General features: G+C 53.2%; 2 protein-coding genes across 5 annotated transcripts in view; one reads left to right on the top strand and one right to left on the bottom strand.

The window, feature by feature from the left end:
• The window catches only part of HDAC7 (histone deacetylase 7), a 37,555-nt gene extending 32,862 nt beyond the window's left edge, over positions 1–4,693 (top strand). For 2 of the 3 annotated variants that reach the window (XM_032248413.1, XM_032248415.1), the window contains 5 exons: positions 728–846; positions 1,561–1,694; positions 1,989–2,073; positions 3,215–3,353; positions 3,540–4,693. In XM_032248413.1, coding sequence (XP_032104304.1) covers positions 728–846; positions 1,561–1,694; positions 1,989–2,073; positions 3,215–3,353; positions 3,540–3,585 — 523 coding nt within the window. In that variant the 3' untranslated portion in view covers positions 3,586–4,693. The remainder of the gene's footprint in view (positions 1–727; positions 847–1,560; positions 1,695–1,988; positions 2,074–3,214; positions 3,354–3,539) is intronic. The other variant, XM_032248412.1, reaches the window with a different exon arrangement.
• Positions 4,694–5,738: 1,045 nt separating this feature from the next.
• On the bottom strand, positions 5,739–21,573 carry SLC48A1 (solute carrier family 48 member 1). Of its 2 annotated transcripts, none has more exons than XM_032248425.1 (3): positions 20,673–21,573; positions 8,213–8,380; positions 5,739–7,245 (listed from the first exon to the last, which is right to left on the bottom strand). In XM_032248425.1, the coding sequence occupies exons 1-3, from the start codon at positions 20,842–20,844 to the stop codon at positions 7,109–7,111; spliced, it is 477 nt and encodes a 158-aa protein (XP_032104316.1). In that variant the 5' UTR covers positions 20,845–21,573; the 3' UTR covers positions 5,739–7,108. The 2 variants fall into 2 exon arrangements, with proteins under 2 accessions (XP_032104316.1, XP_032104317.1); XM_032248426.1 differs by lacking the exon at positions 20,673–21,573 and adding an exon at positions 13,675–13,948.
• Between the last annotated feature and the right edge of the window lie 310 nt (positions 21,574–21,883).

Below are 21,883 nucleotides of genomic sequence, written 5' to 3'. Positions count from 1 at the left end.
TCAGGATCTGTTCAGGAGCCTTCATATATTGCATACTGGGGTCTCTGCACTCCATTTGGGGAAAGAGAACTCTGGAAATGGATCTTGAAACGCTTTTCTGGAGTTGTCTCTATGACAGCTAATTCTGCCAGAGCGCTGGGTCGGAGTTCCTGGAGTCTTCTCAGAGCTCAGGGCTTTCAAGAGCATCCAGGCAGGCCCCAGAGTTGGGTTAGGGATAGGTGGAGGCAGCTGTGGGGACCTGGAAGAGGGACAGGATGAGAGAATGTAGCCAGGCGGCCCAGGACCTCAGAGGACCTAGTTGCCTCGCCTCCACTCAGCTCTCAGGCAGCAAGTACCTGGGTGTGGTCAACTCAGTCCAAAGGGCTGAGCATTTCCCGTCCACGAAGCTTAGTGACCAGGGCCCATCTCCACAGGCTGAGATTACTCTTTCCCTGTGGCTCTGCCCACTGCACCCCACAGATGCTTGCGTGCACACACACACTCCTCTTCCATTCCCTCTGGTGCCCATCCTTGGCTCCTTTCTGCCTCTTGCCAGTTAAGACCCTTAGGGGGCTGAATCCTCAGGCTGTGTGTGCCAAGGTCAGGGAGGTCAGAGAAGTCTGCCAGTTGTGCTGGGCATTAGGAGCCTTGGAGTCCTAAGAACAGGATGCCCCCACAGCAAAGTTGGCAGGACCGGCCCTGGCAACCCTGCACAGTACGATGACTGCCACTTCTTGTGACCTCACAGGATAGTTGTGATGCCCATCGCCCGAGAGTTCTCTCCAGACCTGGTCCTGGTGTCTGCTGGGTTTGATGCTGCTGAGGGCCACCCAGCCCCGCTGGGTGGCTACCATGTTTCTGCCAAATGTAAGGGAGGCTCAGCTGAGGGGGAGGTATAGGAACCGAGAGCCAGGCAGTCGGGGGGTGGGGGGAGGCATTCCCAAGTCGAAAGGGGAAGGTGGCAGTGGCCAGCCCAGGACTTTCAGCCTGAGGACTGAATTATGGCAGCTGGTCCTGAAATTCCCTGGGATCTCCCAGCCAAGCACAGCCCAGGCCCTTTCTCAGGACCAGGCCGGTTCACCAAGGAAGGCTTGACCAGGTCCTACCTATGGAGACTTAAGTCCAATAGGCAGGAAGCTCAGCCATGGGACTCCCCACCCCAGCTGAGTTGATTCTAGGTGGGCTGGCAGCTCCTCCAGAGGAAGGGGAGGGAGGAGCAGCACTCTCAGAATAGAAGGCGCCCACTCAGCCCACTGGGCCACAGGACCCAGAGGACAGAAAGAGGAGAGGGTGTGGCTCAGTGAAAAAGACAGAGGCTAGAGTCAATGGCTCAAGCTGAAGTCCTGCCTTGCTGCCACTTACTAGCTGTGGGACCTTTCCCAAGGCCCTTAACCTCCCTGAGCCTTGAGTGAAGCATGCTAGTAGGTTTTGCATGAGATTCAATGTGAAAGCACTTTGGAAATAGTGATTGATACACGTGAGTCATTATTAGGGAGGAAGCAAGCAGGGAAGCCACAGGGGTAGAGAATGGGGCCACCTCTCCACTCCCGCCCCTCCTGTTTCCCCCCACCCAACCTCTAGGTTTTGGGTACATGACACAGCAGCTGATGAGCCTGGCAGGAGGTGCAGTGGTGCTGGCCTTGGAGGGTGGCCATGACCTCACAGCCATCTGTGATGCCTCTGAGGCCTGTGTGGCTGCTCTTCTGGGCAACAAGGTGAGCTGGCTCCCTCCCCACTCCATGCTTCTGTCAGGCAGGTAAGCCCAGCTCTCCCAGGACTACCCAAAGAGCAGGCAGATGGGATGGGACAGGGGATGGAACAGGGTCAGAGTGGACAGGCCTGAAACAAGGTAGGTGAAGCAGAAGCTTCCGTTCCAAGTTGGGTCCAGGGAGCATCTCCCGACCTAGGTCAAGCGTGCTTGTGCCCAGAAAGCCAGAGCCCCTGGGGTGGGAATGAGCTGGGCCTGTGGGTCCCTGAGAGACTCGTGGCTGATGTACTGTTTTCTGTAGGTGGATCCCGTTTCAGAAGAAGGCTGGAAACAGAAACCCAACCTCAATGCCATCCGCTCTCTGGAGGCCGTGATCCGGGTGCACAGTAAGTCTGGCAATGGGACATTCACTAAGCTCAGACTGAAGGATCTTGGTGGTACCCTGCCCCCCAGTGGCCAGAGTCCTAGGGCTTTTCATGCCAGCCAGGTGACCTGCTGTTGGCCTGGAGTAAGATTCCTGTGAGTGACCCAGGTGGGCACCCCTCAATGAGGGGGTATCCTCTGAGCCCTCCCAATGGAGCCAGAAGGGCCCACCAGACCGTGGCCCCTCAAGGAAGGGACTGGCCTCCATCGCTAGCTACAGCCCTAGACCAGAGCCAGGTCAACAGCAACGCTCATGGCCTTGTTTGCCAAAAGGCCTGGTTCCCATCCCTCCCCTCAGTCCTGGCCATGAGGATCTCAGGAACTCTGCCAGCTTGGGGGGCTGGGTCTTGGGATAACCCCTACATTTGTAGAGTAGTTTAAATTTTCAACTTCAATTCAACGTCTATTGAGGATCTTATGTAAAGACCCATAATCTATACTGGGGATACAAAATGAATAAAATAGATTCCCACATCTAGAGCTGGATAGGGGAGCCATTATGTCTTTACGTAATGGTAAAAGCACCACAGATTCCTCTTATGGGGGGTGCCCTCACACTCAGCCAGGTTCCAGGACATGGTTCCTCACAGCAGCAGGCAAAAGCAGCATTCTTCTGGCCTGGGCATGCATGCAGAGCGGCCATGGTGACAGTCAGCTCTCTCACGTGGTGTTCTTCCTACCTCCTTTCCTGAGTGCTGGGCTGGGCACTGGTGGGGGCTGCATGAGTGGGAGGCCTGGGCATGGGGTTCCAGGAGGTCACTGTCACACAGACCCTGTCTGCAGGCAAGCAGGCACTCCTGGAGCTCTCAGGAGCCCCACACCTGAGAGTCAGAAGTGGGAATGAGTCAGAGGTGGCCTTGCAGCCACAGGGGATGAGAGAAAGGCTGGGCACCTCAGCACCGTCACAGCCATGCTGAACTCACTCTCCTCACCCTGTCAGGCAAAGTGAGGAGAGGGGCAGGTGGGAGAGCCAACCCCAAGTGGAGGACAGGCCCGCTACTCTAGGGCCCTGGGCCTGAGACACCAACCTCAGTATCTGGTCTAGGATGCAGTGTGGAGGGGCCTGCTTTCTCCAACCCTTTCTGACCCGGTGTCTGACCTCAGGTAAATACTGGGGATGCATGCAGCGCCTGGCTTCCTGTCCAGACTCCTGGGTGCCTAGGGTGCCAGGAGCTGACAAAGAAGAAGTAGAGGCAGTGACCGCACTGGCATCCCTCTCTGTGGGCATCCTGGCTGAAGACAGGTAATGCCAGACCCTGGCCCCGGGCCCACGGCCTCTCCGAGTCATTCCTCCCTGCTTGAAGACCCCAGATCCCCTATACAGCCATCCCAACCCTCCCAGGCTTCCTGACCAGGGCTGAGGAAGCTGGGCTAAGGCCCTTCCTGCAGCCCTGGCGCTCCAGCATCCCACCCTTGTCCTTCCCCGCAGGCCCTCGGAGCAGCTGGTGGAGGAGGAAGAACCTATGAATCTCTAAGGCTCTGGAACCATCTGCCTGCCCATCATGCCCTTGGGACCTTGTTCTCTTCTAACCTGTGGCAGTTCCTGGGTCTTTGGAGATCCTGTGGGCAGGTAGTTGGGACCAGAGAATAACCTGCCTGCTTTGACAGTCATCCAGGGAGCCTGCAAAATCCCTGCGTCTAGAATGGGGACTGGAGAGGACCCTGAGAGGAGGCAGGCTGGGCGGTGAGCCCCCGAAGTGCTCTCAAGAACAGATTCTACCCTCCGGGGTCTGGGCCCTGGCTGTGGCCCCCATTCCTCAGGACTGCACAGAGGAGAACTGGCTCCGGCTCCGTCGGACTCACCCTTAACCACTATTCCTGGCTCTGCAGACCCCAGACTTTGCACACAGCCCCAGGCTCCACACAGAAATGTGAACTTGGCCTCAGACCGGGTGGCCCTTCCTAGGCTCTAGGGGCTGGGAGGGGAGTGGGGAGCCAAGAGGTCCCATATACCTGAGTGCAGTGGGAGTCCCTCTCACCTGCTTCCTCAGATGACTCTGGAAGCTTCCCCTGGCCACCGGGCACTGAGGTGAAGCTCCCTGATAGCCGAGACCGGCAGCCCTCCATCTGTCCTGCCCCTGCCAGAGGCCTCCTACGTGGACCTCCTGTTGATGCCCTGGTGTAGCGGACGGGTGCTCTGGGAGTCTTGCGCTTCCTGATCCAATGGTGCCAAACCCTTCATCTCCCCCAGAAGCACAGCTTACCCCCAGGACCCCTCAGCCACTCCCCCTCCAGGAGCCTTCTCTGTTTCTGGGGCATCCCCCGCACCACTCTGACTCCTGCCCCATACAGGACTAGCCTGGCTGAGGGGGAAGCAGTGGGAGAGAAGATTACAGACATGGAGGAGGGGAGCCTGCTCTGGCAAAGTCTTCAAGGCTTTTGGGGGTCCAGGCCTGGGACCAAGAAGGAAAATGTGTGTGAGCGTGTGCGTGAGTGAGGAGGGTGTGTGAACGTGTGCGAGTGAGGCGTGTGTGTGAGTGTCTTTCCTAGGACCCACCATACCCTGTGTATGTATGCATGTTTTTGTAAAAAGGAAAAAAATGGAAAAAAATCTGAACAATAAATGTTTTATTTGCTTTAAAAGTGCCTGTGAAAGGGCCCCCCCCAGAAGTGAGCAGCACGCGGTCGGGTGGGTGTGCAGGGCACAGCACAGTGTGGGTCTGAGTCAGTGCCTCAGTGCCGGAGGAGGGCCCAGGGTGGTCTGGGCTGCACCCCCTCTAATTCTTTGCCCTTCCTGCCCTGTAGGAAGAACCCATTCTGAACACACCTTGGCTGTTCCACTTTGGGGTGGCAAGGAGGAGGCAGCCCTGGGCTGAGTCCACAGAGCCCAGCCTGATGTGGCGGGACTGGGGGTGGGGTGGGGGGGGGGGAATACAGGAGCTCAGCCCCAGCTCACCACAGCATCCCCAAAGAGCTGTGACTCAGACACATTTGGGTTTAAGTCCCAGCTGGGAGCTCAGGTAAGTCAAATCATCTTCTGGGGCTTCTATTTATCAGTAGAAGCCTCCAGAAGTATACACTGTTGACGGTTCCTTCCTGCTCTGATGCACCATGCCTGATTAAGCATACACTGAACCTAGAAGAGAGAAGGGGCGAGGCACAGGCCTGGACAAGCTCGCCCAGCCTAAGCATAAAGGAAGGCGCCAGGCTGGCAGCACCTGACTTTGTGGTTCTGAGGCGGCCTGGTTTTTCCAGCAGGAAGAGGAGCACCTCATTACCTTAGATAGACCTGGCCCAAGCTCCCGGCAGCCAGGCAGGGCGTGAGGGAAGAGATGCTAATCCCTTTCCCATCTGGCCTGGACTCTCAAGTGTGGACACCAAATCCTGCAAGGGTGGTTGTAGCTGTGCCCGTGGGCATTCTTGCCGTGGTGGGGTGTGCTGGAGAGAGAAGAGCTGGAGAAGGAGAGCAGAGCTGGTGGTTACCCCATGCCAGAAGGCCCAGAGAGAGAGGGCCTCTGGCCCCAGAGACACTGACCCTGTCCCCTGCCCTCCAGGGCACAATTTAACTAGGGAAATGGCTTAATCAGGTAGCCAGAGAACTGCCACTATCACTCCTTCCCTGCCCAGTCCTCCTGATGTCCACCTGTCCCCGCAAGATTCCCACCTCCCAAGTAACCACCAGAGGCTGTCTGATACAAATGGCCGCTGTATTTTTGCTAAAGTGACAGTGACACAGATAAGGCAAAGAGCTGAGGGGCAGGACACATCAGGTGGGAAGGGGGAGACCATGTAAAATGGCAGCCTAACATCAAATCATCCTTGTGACAACTGCCCCTTCCCTCCTGAGTGAGGTCAGCCCTTGGGCCAGTGTATGGGCAGAAAAGCAGATGTGTGTCCTTCAGAAGAGAGATGTAAAAAGGTGAAAGCTCTAGTTGAAGGGCAGTGGAGGGGCTGGAGTGGGAGAGGTCTCTCCTGGCCAATGGTCTGCGTGCAGTGAGGGTACTCTGAGAAGGCAGAGTGGAAACGCAGGGCTGGAGGGGCATGGGCACAGGTTTGGGGGCTCCTTCCAGCCTCTACCATGTTGCCCCCTTCCCCAAAGCACTTCCAGGGGTAGGAGCACATTCCCTGTGACCCTGAGTCTGGCCTGATTTGAGAAGTCATTCTCTGGGGTGTGTGGATGCCTGTGTATGTGAGTGAGAGATGGGTGGGGGGCCATGGCTATCTGGCTCTAGCACACTCATGGGAGACCAGCTCGCAGCAGTGATGGGATGGGGGCTTCAGCGGTCTCTGCTAGGGATTCCTGACCTGACCTCCCCAGGTCCCCACCCTGGCCTTGGGGAGAGAGTGCCTAGGGCAGCAGGGACAAAAGCCCCTGCCTGCAGCATAGGTCCAGGCCTCATGGCTCTACCCCTTGACCTCTTGACTTTGTTGTCCTGGCCTTACATACAAAGATTCTTCACTGCATGCTAAGAAAATAGATCCAGGCTGGGCACGGTGGCTCATGCCTATACTCCCAGCACTTTAGGGGGGCTGAGGCAGGTGGATCACCTGAAGTCAGGAGTTTAAGACCAGCCTGGCCAACATGGTAAAACCCCATCTCTACTAAAAATACAAAAAGTAGCCGGGCATAGTGGTGGGCGCCTGTAATCCCAGCTACTCGGGAGGCTGAGAGAACTGCTTGAACCCAGAAGGTGGAGGTTGCAGTGAGCCGAGATGCTGAGATTGCGCTGCTGCGCTCCAGCCTGTTGACAGAGTGAGACTCCATCTCAAAAAAAAAAAAAAAAAAGAAAAAAGAAAACAGATCCATTTGAAAAGGTCTAAAGCTGCCCTCTGTCCAGGCCGATGAGGAGCAACATGGCAGGATCCCCTCTCTACCACACCCAGGTCTCCCCCAAAGGGGATGGGTGGGACAGCTTCCTAGGAGACCACGCTGGTCCTGCTGTGTATTCTCTGCCACAGTTCTGGGGCCCCCAGAGGGTGGGAGTAGCCCCTCCCAACGTCTCAGAGGCTGAGTCCAGGTCCTAAGCCCCTCAGGGTGCAGAGACCTCACCCCCTGGGTCAGAAATCACTGAGGATGCTGATGTCAGCAAAGTCAGCCCGGTAGCGGTGGGCGTAGAGGCTGAGCAGGAAGGCCCACTTGAAGGAAATGAAGCTCCAGACGCTGGAGAGGTAGTAGCTGGTGGGGTCTGTGAGGCCTGCAGGGAAGAAGCACCGACAGTGACTTGAGCAGGCCCTGCCCTCGGCCCCTGCACCAGTCACAAGTCCAGGGCCACCCTCCCCACTCAACATCCCTGCAACCTCCCGGCAGCTGAACTGACCCTACAGAAAGACGGTGTAATAAAGGTTTAGAGCCGCAGTCCCCAATCTTTTTGGCAACAGGGACTGGTTTCATAGAACACAATTTTTCCATGAAAAATTGGAGGGGATGGTTTTAGGATGAAACTGTTTCACCTTAGATCAGACATTAGATCATCAGGAGCACACAATCTAGATCCCTTGCATGCGAAGTTCACCACAGGGTCCGCGCTTCTATGAGAATCTAATACGCGCCGCTGACCTGACAAGAGGCAGAGCTCGGGTGCGAAGGGTTGCTCACCCCTCGCCTGCTGTGCGGCCTGGTTCCTAACAGGCCACGGACCACTACTGTTCCATGGCCTGGGGGTTGGGGACCGTTTTAGAGCACTCTAGGATTTTCAGGCAGGAGGCCATGGGGATTAGGGAAGGGCAGGGCTGGCCAATCACAGGTCTGTATCATCCACTCTGCTTTTGTGACAAGTACCCTAGGACACTTCCAACCTGCTTTAGCATCAGACTCCAGGAAGAACGGCCTCTGCTTACTTCCTGCCATAGCCACCAGAGGGCGCTCCCATCCCAGAGCAAGGCAGAGACTAATGGGTACCAATATCACAAGTGCTCGCATGGGCTATGCACAGCTCAAGACTTCACATCAGTTTCATTGAATCCACCCAACTTGGGAGGTAGGGACTTGTGTTACCTACTTGAACCATAACAAAACCTGAGCCCAGGGAGGTTAAGTGATCCACCCAGTCCCTTTGGAAGTAACCTGTGGAACCAGGATGGGAATCCCAGGGTCTGGTGCTTAAATCCCCCCCCACCACCGCTGTCCATCCCATGCCCTCTTTCCCTGGGACCCGCCCTCACTCTGGTGCCGGGTGATGGCCAGCACAAGGAAGGTGCAGAAGGCAGCAATGGAGACGGCTGAGAAGAGGACGCCCACGAAGAAGAAGCCGCGCAGCCCCTTGAGCCAGGTCCTCCAGTAATCCTGCATGTACATCACGTGCGTCACCAGGACCCACAGCGCCAGCACCCCTGCAGGAGAGACACATCAGGGCCCATCCCCCAGGTGCTCCAGGGCCCTGCAGGTCCACTAGGCCAGGCCTATTTTCATAAGAAGACCAAGTATTCCAAGAATATGGTCTAGTCACTCACTCCCTCCTAGAATGGAGTTTTCCTTTTCGGTGGCTGTGGTATCAGAAGCAGGTAAGAGACTGAGCTGCCTGCTAGTAAGCCCAACATTAGAGGAATCTGCAGAAATACAAAACTCTACCCTTCTCTCTCATTTTTTTGTTTGTTTTGGAAAACATGAGTATCTCTCACAAAAATGTTAATTCATGTTATTTTAGTATTACTTTAAAATGCTGAAAATGTTCCCTTTTAACTTCTAATATGGTATATATCAATAGCTATAACTCACATATATAAAATTTGCGTGGAGTTTCACTACTTTTCAAAAGAATAAAGGGATCCTGAGAACCAGAAAGTCTGAGCCTTTACAGCCCAGCCTGCTTTCTGGGGACTTGCCAGTCTACCCTGAGAGCCACAGAGCAGGGAAGCCATTGCTCCTGCCCCATGCTCCTCCTCCACCCGGTCACAAGGCCTGCAGCCGAGCTCTTGAGTGGCAGGGCTCTTTCCAAACTGCCCGAGTTGGTCTTGCAGGATGGGGAGATCCAGTCATGAAGACCCCAGGGCCACCCAGCCCCTGAGTGGCCTTCTTGTTCTTGGCCAGACCTCATGCCATTCCCTCCATTTTGTGGCAACGGCACAGCACGCCACGCCCCCCATCCCCCCGCCTGCCCCAGCTTTTCCTGGGCCTGGCCTCTGCGCCTGGGTGGGCACTTCCCCTAGGATGCCAGCTGCTACCCGGCTGATACAATACAATACAAAACAAAACAACCCTCTGTGCCAGGCAGTGCCTGCTGGTGCAGCCCAAAGAGTGGAACAAATATCAACTCCATTGGCAAGGTTCCGGGCAGGGTGGCGGGTCCCAGCATGGGAAGAATGAGGAAAGAGGCAGAGCCAGCTGCAGGCTCGCAGCCGGCTGAGCTACAGGGTATGGGCCACTCAGGCTGCCGCATCCTAGGAGTTGGGAGGCCTTTCCAAAAGGCGGCTGCACACACACCACGCAGAGTACTTACCAAATGTGCATAGGAAGGATAAGCATCTGGTTGGGGAAAGTGGTTCTCTCTGGCAATGGAGACAAGGAAGGGAAGTTGATGGGGTGGTGGGGCAGGGAAGTGCTTTGAGGAAATCTATGCTATTTTGTTTCTTAGGCTGGGTGGGGAAGGTATACTATTTTATCTATGCTGTTTTCTTAAGCTGGGTGATGAGTATAAGGGTATTTGTAAAACCGTCCATCCTTTTTTATATGTCTAAAATATTTCATAACTTTTTTAAAGGGGGAAAAGGCAAGGGGAAGCTAGTCCAGCTCAGAGGCTGTCCCAGTTCGGCTGTCCCCAGGCAGTCCAGTGAGGAACAAAAATCCATGAGACTCCAAGCAAAGAAAATGGGAGCCTGGCACTGCTGTGTCCCAAAGCCTTGGTGTTTCTACATCTAAAAATGGGTGGGCCCAGGGTTCCACCCTAGTGAGGGCGGAGGCCTACCAAGCCCCCCGCTTCCCCCAGCCCCTGCCACTGTTTGATCCCCCAAACACTCTCCTAGCTGTGCCCCTGCCCACCTCCACTCTTCTTCAGGGGTTGGAGGCCTGGGTCCCCCACCCACTGAGATCAGGGTGGTGCTAGTCTGGATGCTGGAGCGGGTCAGAGGTGGACAGGACAATCATCCCACCGCTTCCTCTTACAGCCTACAAGATCTGGATTTTATACCAGCCACCTTCCCCAGAAGTCCCTCCCACTCCTCACAGGCATCCCATGTTTTCATTTGAGGGAGCTGTTTGGTTTCTTAAAGGGCCCTGGGAACAAGGCTTGCTGTCACTGAGCACACTCAAGGAATAGTCTGATGGGCACCTGTCTGGAACAGGTCTGCTTGCCTGTCTCCTCGTGCCACAGAGGGATTGGGGAAGTTGAGCTCTAAGATCCTTTCCTACTCAAAGATTCTAGAAGCCAGCTTAGGAGAAAAATAAGGTCAGAACAAATCCTCTGTGACTCAGCAGTTTCTGGGTTAGGAAATGCTGAAATAGGGGCCCATGAAGATGCCATCTTAGTCCACTGGTCACGATCGAGTGGTTCCCCAAAACTCCCACCCCCATATACATGCACATACCAAAGAGGGCTAAGGGCAGGAGGGAGAGGAAGACAGGCATTGGGGTGTTTCAGACCCTGTTGTTTGTTAATAAGCAGGCATACTTTACCCACCTCTCACCTTTCCTCAGCCCTGCTCCAGGCCCTGCACAGAGGCCTCCCCTCCAGAAAAACACACACCAACTTTGGAGGCAGACCTGATCCCACCCGCCCTGGTTCCCACCACCCTCCTGGGAAGGGAGCTGTCCACTAGCCTTACCCAAAGGGGTCACTGAAGGAGGTAGAGCCTCCTCCCTGGTCCCCTTCCAAACATCAGGCAGGAGGCAATGTCCCTCCCTAGTATCCTTCCCTAGCATACTTGGGTATTCTAGGAATCCTGGTTTGCAAAACTCAGGGTGGAACGAACAGGTCCCCAGCTCCACCTGGCCACAAGCTCACCAGACCACACCATTGTTCCACCCCACCTGTTTCAAGGAGCAGAGCCCTTGCTCGGCCTCTGGGCTCACAGCCGATAAGTAAGCTAAGGGCAAGGAAGGCACAGGGTAGGGCGGTGAAAGCAACCCCAGCGGCTGCGCTGGAGGTGAGGAGACAGGAGATACCCAGGAGATCCTACAGGGTAAACGCAGACAAGAGGAACACTGGGCTGAGGTCAGGCCCTCTGCTCCTGCCTAGAAGGAAGACAGTCCTGGGGCCCCAGAGCTCTTGCTCACACCTCACGTGGGAAAAATATAGAGCTGTTTAGACTCCTGGAGCAACTTTTCTTTTTCTCTTTCCTTAGTCTACTAAACCTAGAGCAAGAGTCTGTGTGTTACCCCAGGGTTCCCACAGCAAAGTCACACCAGGTAGATCCAACCCACACCTGCCCACCTCCCCAGGAAAACCAGCCTTGCTTCTGCGACTGCCCTTCTCCAAAGCCACTTCTTCCAGGATACTCATCAGGATGGGAGAGGGTGTCCCCACTCATGAACACTCTGTGCACCAGACCCAGTGGGCTCCATGACCCTGCTTCAGAAACTGGCATGCCCAATCAGTCTATGCCTGGTCCAACCCAGGGGAGAAGGAACACTCTGGGGCTGCCCTTGGGTGACTCAGCAGATTCTGAGCTATAAAATGCTGAGTCAGAAGTAGGGTGCTCACAAGTTACTAAATCTGCTGACACTTTACTGCCAAAAGAGGAAGAAGGCTGACTCGTCACAGACCCTCTGGGAACCCACTCATGGTGGGGAAGGTGGGAGGCCCAGGCTTGGCAACCCTCTGCCTGCCACTATCATCCACCACCACTAACAAGCAGTTTTGGCTCTTCCACGGCCACTGTCAAAGATCAGACCATCAGGGAGATGCCAGGACCCTACTTCAGCTGGCTGTGGCCCTAGCGCCTCTCTCTGAAGGCAGCTCCACAGCTGGCCTGCCTCAGAGGCCAAGGGAAGCCTGTGGGGAGGGAGAGAGGGTAGAGGTGGGTCAGAAGGAAACCCCCGGCAACTCCCTAGAGTGTAGGAAAGGCCTTTTCCACAGTCCTCTAGTAGGCAGTTGGAGATGGAAGATTCAGGGAGTGGGCAAAACTGCAAGATTCAGATCTGGATGGAAGTCACACATCATCCAGGGACATCTCCTCCCACTCCTAATAGATGAGGAAACTTGCCCAGGTGGGGGTCAAACGGCCAGGTAGGGCTCACCTCCACTTTCACCAGGCCGGACTCAACACACCCAGCTGGGATCCCAGGGCTGGCCCTCCCTCCTCATCCTATCTCTTGCTTTGGGTCTTAGCAAGGCAATGGGTGGGGCTGTGACACCACCTTCCAGAGGGGAAAGCAACAGGGCCAATAAGAAACAAAAAAGTGGCAGGGAGATGGGCCAGGTGTCCTCAGGAGCCCACAGGTGGTGAGGCAGCTGGGCAGGCAGGGAACACCCCAGCCAGGGTGCCTGCCCTCCTTCGTGGTGACCCAGCGCTTTGCTGTCGTTGTGTAGGGTGGGGCTATGTATGCCCGTCTTCTAAGGAAGAAACCCCGCCTCATGCTGTGACTCTACCCAGGGATGGCTCTCAGCAAGCCTGGGGGCAGTGAGTAAATTAGTTATTTTTAGTTATTCCATTTAGAGTTCTCTTGGCAGAGGATTTTAGTAATGGAATATGATCATCATGTGTAAAAGTATTATCCTTACACGTATTTTCTTCCCAAAGTCCTTTCCCACACATATTATTTCATTTAGCTGTGTAATATTGGGGAAGCAATTTATTTAACTTCAGACCTCAGTTTCCTTGTCTGTAAAATGGACACAATAATAATGCCTACTTCGTGAGACTAATGTAAGGATTAAATGAAATAAGGGAAGCAGGTTGCTTAAGATAGTACCTGACACATATAAAGCATCTAAAAATGTTAGAAAATAGAATATTTTTCATCTTCATACCAATTCTATGGCACAGAGAGGTTAAACTGCATGCCCAAAGGTGCACAGCAAGGAGCACTGGTCAGCCCAGAGCCTCTGTTACCGCGCCGATGCTGCCCCTCACTCCCTGAGGCACAGAAGGGGCGGCTGGGCTGCGGGGTTTGGCAGATCTTCGTTGAGGAGCCACAGAAGACGGGTGGCAAAAAGGAACCGACGTGGGTGGAAAGAGAATGTCCAGTTTCTACGAGATCCCCAGCGCGGTCCTCCCGGTGGGTCTCAGTAGAGGGCTCTCCGGGGTATGGGGTCCGCACTGGAAGGAGGCAGATGCGCTTCCTCAGCCACCCCTAGCCCTCTTCCTTTCCCACTTCTTCCTTCTCTGCCCGGCGGGGCAGGGATCTGCGCGCGCGTGTGTGCGTTTGGGGGAAGGAGGGGGCCAGCGTCGCGGGTGCGCGGAGGGGACACTGTCGTGGGGCAACTGGGTGGAGGGCGACAGGCAATGTGCCGGGACCGATAACCCCCGCGCGCGGCGGGTCTGTGCCCCAGGCAGCGGCGGGCCGTCGGCACCCAGGAATGCCCAGGAGCCCGGGCCCGCGCGGGGCCTCGGCCGCCAACCGTCATTTTCGAGTCAACACCCCACCCGCTCCCCGGGGAAGCGCCGCTCGGGAGGAGCATCCTGGAGCAGCTGGCAACGCCCGCCCCGCGGCCGCGCACCCGCCCCACGCCGCCCCGCGCCCGGGGTACCTGCGAGCCCTCCCATGGCCGCGGTCCCCGGCTGTCTGTAGACCACCGTCCAGACGATGAAGATGGAGAAGCCGGCCACGGAGCTGATGCCGGAGTAGGCGGCGCGGAGGCCGAGCTGCAGCCGGGACGGGGCCATGGGGCTGCAGCGCCGAGCGGGCCGAGGGGAGGAGCGCGGCCGAGAGTCACAGGTGCAGGACCCGGAGCCGCCAGCCGGAGCCGCCGGAGCCGCCGGAGCTGCCGGCGCCCCGCGCTCCGCCCCCGGCCCGCCCCCCGCGCCGCCGGCACAGCGCCCTCCCCGGCCGGAGGCCGCCCGCGCCCGGAACCGCAGACGCCACCGCCGCTTTGCGAAGCTGTCGGGCCGTTTGGGGGATGCCTGTTAAAAAGGCGGATTCCTGGGCTCCTCCCCAGACCCGCCGTGTCAGCATAGTTGGGCCTTGGAAGGGCCTGGGAATATGCCTTTATACAAGCCAGCCGCGGGGATGAAAGATCTTTACCTCTGAACAAAACGCGTATTCTCGTTTACATTTAAATTTTCTGGTTAAAAATTAATATGTACAACTTTTTTTTGTTTTCCTTTTTAAATTTTTTTAATCTCTTATTTTTTAGAGACGCGGGCTTTCAGCATTTTGGTCAGACTGGCCTAGAACTCCTGACCTCAGGTAATCCACCCGACTCGGCCTCCCAAAGTGCTGTGATTACAGACATGAGCCACCGCGCCCGGCCAATATGTAAAACTTAATAAATAAGTGAATAGAATTCCTTCCACTCATCCCTCTATCAACCAGGTTCCTTCCCATCATGTCTCAGAAGATTCCTCCACACACTAAAGTCTGAGAACCCCTGTGACCATCACCAGACTGCAAACACTCTATCCCGCACAGCTCCCCACAAATCCCTACATTTTAAAATCTGTATTTTTGAGACACCCTTGCTCTTTCGCCCAGGCTGGAGTGCAGTGGTGTGCAATGCTGTTATCTTGGCTCACTGCAACCTCCACTTTCCTGGTTCAAACAATTCCCCTGCCTCAGCCTCCGGAGTAGCTGGGATTACAGGCACCACCACCAAGCCTGGCTAATTTTTTTTGTATTTTTAGTAGAGACAGGGTTTCACCATGTTGGCCAGACTGGTCTTGAACTCCTGACCTCAGGCAATCCGCCTGCCTTGGCCTCCCAAAGTGCAGGGATTACACTCATGAACCACTGCGTTTGGCCTTTTTTTCTAGAGTCTCTCTGTTGCCCAGGTTGGAGTGTAGTGGGGCCATCATAGCTCTGCGTCCTCCAACACCTGGGTTTAAGCAATGCTCTCTCTTCAGCCTTCCAAGCGACCAGGTGTGTGCCACCACGTGTGGCTAATATTTTTTGTTATTTATTTTTTGTAGAGATGGGGTCTCACTATGCTGCCCAGGCTGGTCTCCAATTCCTGGCCTCAAGCTATCTTCCCACCTTGGCCTCCCAAAGTGCTGGAGTTACAGGCCTGAGCCACTGCAACTGACCTCGCCTTTCCGTTTATCCTCACAAGCCTCATCCTCCCAAGCCCTTTTGGAACATCATCCTGACCCTCAGAATCATACCACTCTAAGGTAGAGACAGATTTGTAGCAGGAGTGCACTGAGCTCCCATGGGAGCCCAGCTTCCAGCCGGGAGCTGGAAGGAAAAATCCCAGCACAATAACAAGGCTCTGCCACAAGCACTGAGATCCACATGGGGAGGCCCATCACAAACCTCCACAAAACACAACCAATACCCCTTGCATTACGTTTGTCGTTGTTGTTGTTTTTGTTTTTGCTGCTGTAACAAATTACCACAAATGTACTGACTTAACAACACAAACTTATTATTTTACAGTTTTGTAGGTCAGGAGACCAAATAATGGTCTCACTGGGCTAAAATCAAGGGGACATCAGGGCTGCCTTGCTTCTGGAGGCTCCAGGGGAAAATCAGTTTCGTTGCCTTTTCCAGCTTCTTTGTTTTGTTTTGTTTGTTTGTTTTGAGTCGGAGTCTCACTCTCACCCAGGCTGGAGTGCAGTAGTGTGATCTCAGCTCACTGCAATCTCCGCCTTCCTGGGTTCTGGCAGTTCTTCTGCCTCAGCCTCCCGAGGAGTTGGGATTACAGGCTTCCACCACATGTCCGGCTAATTTTTGTATTTTTAGTAAAGATAGGGTTTTGCCATGTTGGCCAGGCTGGTCTCAAACTTCTGACCTCAGGTGATCTGCCCACCTCGGCCTCCCAAAGTGCTGGGATTACAGGCAATGAGCCCACCGTGCTCAGCCACTTTTTCCAGCTTCTAGAGCAAAGGCTACCCACGTCCCTTAACTCCCTCTTCCTGCTTTTCCCTTGTAAGGACCCCTGTGATTGAGGGATAGTCCAGGATAACCTCCCATCTCAAGATCCTGAACTTCATCACGTCAACAAAATAAATCCCTTTGCCATGGAAGATGACATATTCACAGGTGCTGGGATGAGGTTGTGGACATCTTTGGGGGCCGTTATCCCACCCACCACACCCCCTCTGGAACATAAACTTCATGAGCAGGGACATTGCCAGTTTTGTTCACACCAACACCTAAAAGGGTGTCTGGCATATAATAACCACTTAATAAATGTTTGTTGAGGCCGGGCGCGGTGGCTCAAGCCTGTAATCCCAGCACTTTGGGAGGCTGAGGCGGGTGGATCACGAGGTCAAGAGATCGAGACCATCCTGGTCAACAAGGTGAAACCTCGTCTCTACTAAAAATACAAAAATTAGCTGGGCACGATGGTGCGTGCCTGTAGTCCCAACTACTTGGGAGGCTGAGGCAGGAGAATTGCTTGAACCCAGGAGGCGGAGGTTGCGGTGAGCCGAGATCGTGCCATTGCACTCCAGTCTGGGCAACAACAGCGAAACTCTGTCTCAAAAAAATAAATAAATAAATAAATTAAATAAATAAATAAATAAATGTTTGTTGAATAGATGAGTGTGAGTGAATGAAGGTAAGAATAAAATAAGAACAAAAGCAATTATACACGAGGAATCTAGACAGGGTGTGCTGAATTGCCAAACAAGGGATGTAAAGCAGTGTTAAGTACATTTACCTCACTCTAGAATAACCTAGGAGCTTCTTTAAAAATAAAAAATAAAAAAACCAACCCCACCCCTGCCTATTAAAATTTGAATCTTGGAGTGTGTATTTTAATGAGAAGTGATGTTAAGGCTGTGAGCTCAGCACCGGCTCTCCTTTAGGAGCTGCTGGTGGGGAGTAAGTGCTCTTCCTGTGGAGGAGGGAGCAAGCCGGGTGGTCGGGAGTGCATTGCCATGGATGGCTTCAGAGCTGGCCGGGATGGACGGGGCGTTCCAGGCAGTGGGAACTGCATGTGTGATGGCCCAGAGGGAAGAAATAACGTGGCGGCTTTGGGAGACTGTAAGTCGTTTGTGCCTGGAATGTCAAGTTTGAAGGTAGAGTAGCGGATTTGGAGGTTAGAAAGGTTCTGGACATAAAGGGCCTTGCATACTCTGTTAAGAAGGCTGTTCCCCTGCCCCTGGGGCTGGGGGGAGAGAAGTTACAATTCTGTGTTTTAGAACTATGGCAAGAGTAATAGAGTGAAGGCGAACTGCCTGTGAAAGACTAGAAGCAGAGAGATGAGTTGGACAAATTTCACTCCACAGTGCTTTAATTACCATGTCTTTAAAATGGAGTCTGCAGTAATACCTACTTCCAAGTGTTGTGAGGACTGCTTGGAAGAGTGCCTAGCACACGGTAGGTTCTCAATAAATGTCAGGAAGTAGAATTAGTAGCAGCAGAAGGTTGCCATGGCAAGAGACAATGAGAGGCTTCAGAGTTGGTTCAGGCGGAAGCAGTGAGAATGGAAGAGACAAAACTGCTTCAAGAGCTATTTTGGCTATCTGAACCTAAAGGTCAGGGGAGAATTCATTAGCTGAGCAGACAGAGGAGGAGAGCACAAATATTATGAGTGGACACATTAGGAGTGTGGGAGAGCAGTGAGCAAGCTTGCTGTGCTGGAAGGTGAGATTGTGCAAGAAAAGAAAGAGAAATAATTATGTAATAGTAGTACTGGCCCAGGTTGTAGAAGGCTAAGGCCAGGCTCCAGCGTTTTTAAAATTGTGGAAGCAAAAAAGAGCTACTGCAGAGTGGCAGACTCAGGTAGGGCGAGAGGCCCGGCTTCACCATTTGCTGTGACCCTGGGCAAGTTGCCCTAACGCACAGCTGCCCAATCCAATCGGCTTTCTGCCTGGAAGAAAACAGTCCACATCTGTACCCTCCACAATGGTGGCCACTAATCACAGGTGGCTATTGAATACTTGATATGTGACTAGTGTGATGGCAGAACTGAATTTTTTATTGTATTTCATTTAAATTAGTTTAAAGTTAATGCATTTAATTTAAATTAATCTAAATTTAATTTAATTAACTTAAATAGCTGCACATGACTAGTGGCTACTGTGTTAAACAGCTAGAACCTCTCAGGACTCCTGCCGCTCCACCTGTACACAGGGAATGATGCTGATACATCACAGGCTCGTTGCAAAGGTTGAGATAATGAGATACTACAGTCAAAGTGCTCAGTATAGTAATTCAACAAATTACTGCTGCTGTTGTTGATATTGTTATTGTTATTATTGAACAGGGATTACATGAAATAAGCCAAGTCTTAGGAAGATTAGACCGTAATATCCAGTTAGATTTGATGGGGGAAAACAGTAGAGGACAAAACATTCACAAGATTATTTCGGTGATAAGGTACAAAGGAATTAAGATCTTATCCAGTGAAAGACCTTGAGGATGGGAAAGAATGGAATGATTGTTGAGCCACAAAGCACACGGGTGTGCACCACACACACACACGCCTTCTCATATCAGCTTCCTTCAAGGCATTCTCAGAGAGCACACTCCCATCCCAGTCCAGGATGGACACCACTTCGACCTCTACAAGATGCACAGCCATTCTCCCTGCCTGTGGCAGAAACTTCTAGTGAATCGGCAACACACGCCAACATTTATATGTCTCTTTCTGGGCACAGGACCTCCTGAATTAGAATTACACTTCCCAGCTTCTTGTAGTTAAGCGGATGTCATGGGATCAATTTCTGAACACTGGAATGAAGGCAGAAGCAATGTGTGCCATTTCTAGGCTGGACTTATTAAAAAATCTCCCATACACCCTGCATTCCCTCTTCCCATTCTGTGATGATTTTAGAGGCCATATATAGCAATACCACATAATGGAAAGGACCTAGAGCCTTGAATGAACAAATGGAGCAGAGCTACCCCTGGTCCCTAGACCCTCACTGGACTATACAAGATGAGTGAGAAATCTCAGTGGCTTTGTTACAGCTCAGTTGTTTGTTACAGGTAACCATATTACCCTCTTACATCATCCCTCATTCCATGATGGTCATCTAAACAGGTCCTATATAGATGACCCGTCTAAAGCATCAATCCCTCTGAAGTCTCTTTTGAACTGGGTCCCACCAATACTAAGACAGATTTCTAACTCCCCATCTGCAGACATCCTGCCTGCTGACATTCCTTTCTCACTCCCCGAAAAAGGCACATTCCAAACATATCTTCTCCCACAATGCTAGATCAGGGATACACCTACTGAGCCATCTTCCAGATGAATGAATTTATTGGACATGTCAGGGCTTCCTCCTCTCTTCTTAATCCCCATGCAGAGAGACCTCTGATGTCCCTGGGGCATGTCCTTGTTTACTGTGGCTCAGACCCAAACCTAGGTGTTATCTCTGAGTCCCCCCTGTTCTTCGCTCCTACATCAAATGCATTCATTATAAAATACAGTTGGGTTTGCCTTGTCCTCTCTCCATTCCCTCTGCCACCCTAGTCCAGCCACCATCATCTCCACCTGCGTACCTGCAGCAGCCTCCTAACTGGTCCTCCTCTGTTCATTCTTTCCCCTCTAATCTACTCTCTACCCAGAAGCTGGGGCAATCTTTTAAAAATAATAACCATGGCTGGGTGCAGTGGCTCACAGCTGTAATCCCAGCACTTTGGTAGGCCAAGGTGGGTGAATCACTTGAGGTCAGGAGCTCGAGGCCAGTCTAGCCAACATGGTGAAAACCCATCTCTACTAAAAATACAAAAATTAGCCAGGTGTGGTGGCACACGCCTGCAATCCCAGCTACTCAGGAGGCTGAGACAGGAGAATCACTTGAACCTGGGAAGTGGAGGTTGCAGTGAGCCGAGATCACACCACTGCACTCTAGCCTGGGTGACAGAATGAGACTCCGTCTCAAGAAGAAAAAAAATTTTTAAATAAATAGATAAAAATAACAACCAGAATACGGTACTCCCCTGCTTCAATCACTCCAATAGCCTCCAAATCTTTGATAAGGGTTTTGTCAATTCCAACCAGCCTTACTCACCCTTGCTCATTTCACTTCAGACACATTGGCCTTCTTTCTTTTTCTCAAACGTGCCACACATGTTCGTGTTCCAGGTTTTTTATGCTTTGTGCCCGGAAAACTCTTCTCTGAGTGTTTATAAGATTGATCTCTCATCATTCAAATCTCAGCTCAAATGTTACCTCCTCGGCTGGGTGCCGTGGCTCACCCCTATAATCCCAGCACTTTGGGAGGCCAAGGTGGGAGGATCACCTGAGGTCAGGAGTTCAAGACCAGCCGGGCCAACATGGTAAAACCCCATCTCTACTAAAAATACAAAAATTAGCTGGGCGTGGTGGCGTGTGTCTGTAATCCCAGCTACTCCAGAGGCTGAGGCAGGAGAATCGCTTGAACCTGGGAGGCGGAGGCTGCAGTGAGCTGAGATAGCTCACTGCAATCTCAGAGAGGAGTCTGGCTTCTTGCTGAGATCTCACTTCCTCTGCCTGCCCACTGACAGCCTAGAGGTCTGTGCAGAGGGCAGGAGTCTTGCTTTGTCGCCACTGCACTCCAGCCTTGGTGACAAAGCAAGACTCCCTTAAAAAAAAAAAATTACCTCCTCAGAGGGCTCTTTGCTCTGTTTTGTTTCCTCCACAGCACTTACCATGACAAGAACTTGTATTTATCCTTTCCACCCCTACTCCTGCTGTCTCTATTGGAATATAATCTCCAGGAAGGCAGGGGCTTATCTCAGGGTGATTTACTCGTCCTGATTTACCAGGAACTTTTCCAGTTTTACCACAAAAAGTTCCACATTCCAGAAAGCCCCTCAACATAGGGCAAACTAATAGTTACTCACTTTATGCCTGCCTTGATCACTTCTGTATTCCCAGTGCTTAGTATAATACCAGGTGCCTAGGTAGGAACTCGATAAATATTCATTCAATACACAAAGAAAAGCACGGCCGAATGTCCATAAAGAATTCTTTGAACCTGGCTCTAGGGGGCAGCCTTCCCCAACCTTGTGCCTTCAGACAGCTTTGCAGGTTGGGCTAGTAGCTTGTGTACATAGGCAGTGAGTTCCACAAGATTCCCCCCAGGACTTATGTGGTCCCCTTGCCCACCCCCAGCCCTTGTGGAGTTCACAGCTGAGGGCTCTGGCTGTGGCAACCGGAGGCTGTGCCTGACACAGAGGTAGATTCCTTTCCTCTCCCCATCCTACCCACCCAGGCCCACCTCCTGCAGCTTTGCCTTCCTCCTGAGGTCAGGCTTATAGACCACAGAGCAGAAAGGGCTGTCCTAGACAGCAGCAGCAGGTGGCTGGCTCCAGGGAGGAGCTGGCCCCATCACCATACATTCTAGCTTTGAGGTTGCAGGAAGGACTCAAATTCAGGGGTCACCTTCGACCCCCAAATGCTGCTCCCCAGGGCTAGGGCTACCTTCTGCCCCTTTAGAAGGGGTTCTCCTGAATTCTCAGGGCTAGAGTGAAACCGCTCAGTCTGGCTTCTCGCTGAGACCTCACTTCCTCTGCCTGCCCACTGACAGCCTAGAGGTCTGTGCGGAGGACAGGATGAAACAGCAGGTCTTTGAGCTCAGGAGCTAAAAAAGCATCAGAGGCAGGTGGCCTGGGGGGTCGGGGAAGGGGAGGGGGATCACAGTCACAGCTGCCTGGGGAGAGCAGCGTGAGGGAGCTGGGCCCAGGCCTGCCACTGTCTCCTGGTGTTCTCCAGCAACCTCCATCACAGGAACCTGCTCTGGTTCTCTTTCCCTTTTTTCCGAGGGAGCCGTTGCTGGATGGGAGGGTGGGGTGGAGAAAGGCTGCAGTTCACCTCCACAGAGACTCGGGCATGGAGGCAAATGGGGCTGATTGACTTC

Source organism: Sapajus apella, unplaced genomic scaffold (genome assembly GCF_009761245.1).
Source record: "Sapajus apella isolate SASKATOON/1434 unplaced genomic scaffold, GSC_monkey_1.0 scaffold66, whole genome shotgun sequence".
NCBI classification, from domain to species: Eukaryota; Metazoa; Chordata; class Mammalia; order Primates; family Cebidae; genus Sapajus; species Sapajus apella.
Note: the sequence above shows the minus strand (reverse complement) of the source record. Positions and strands in the feature narration are given on the sequence as shown.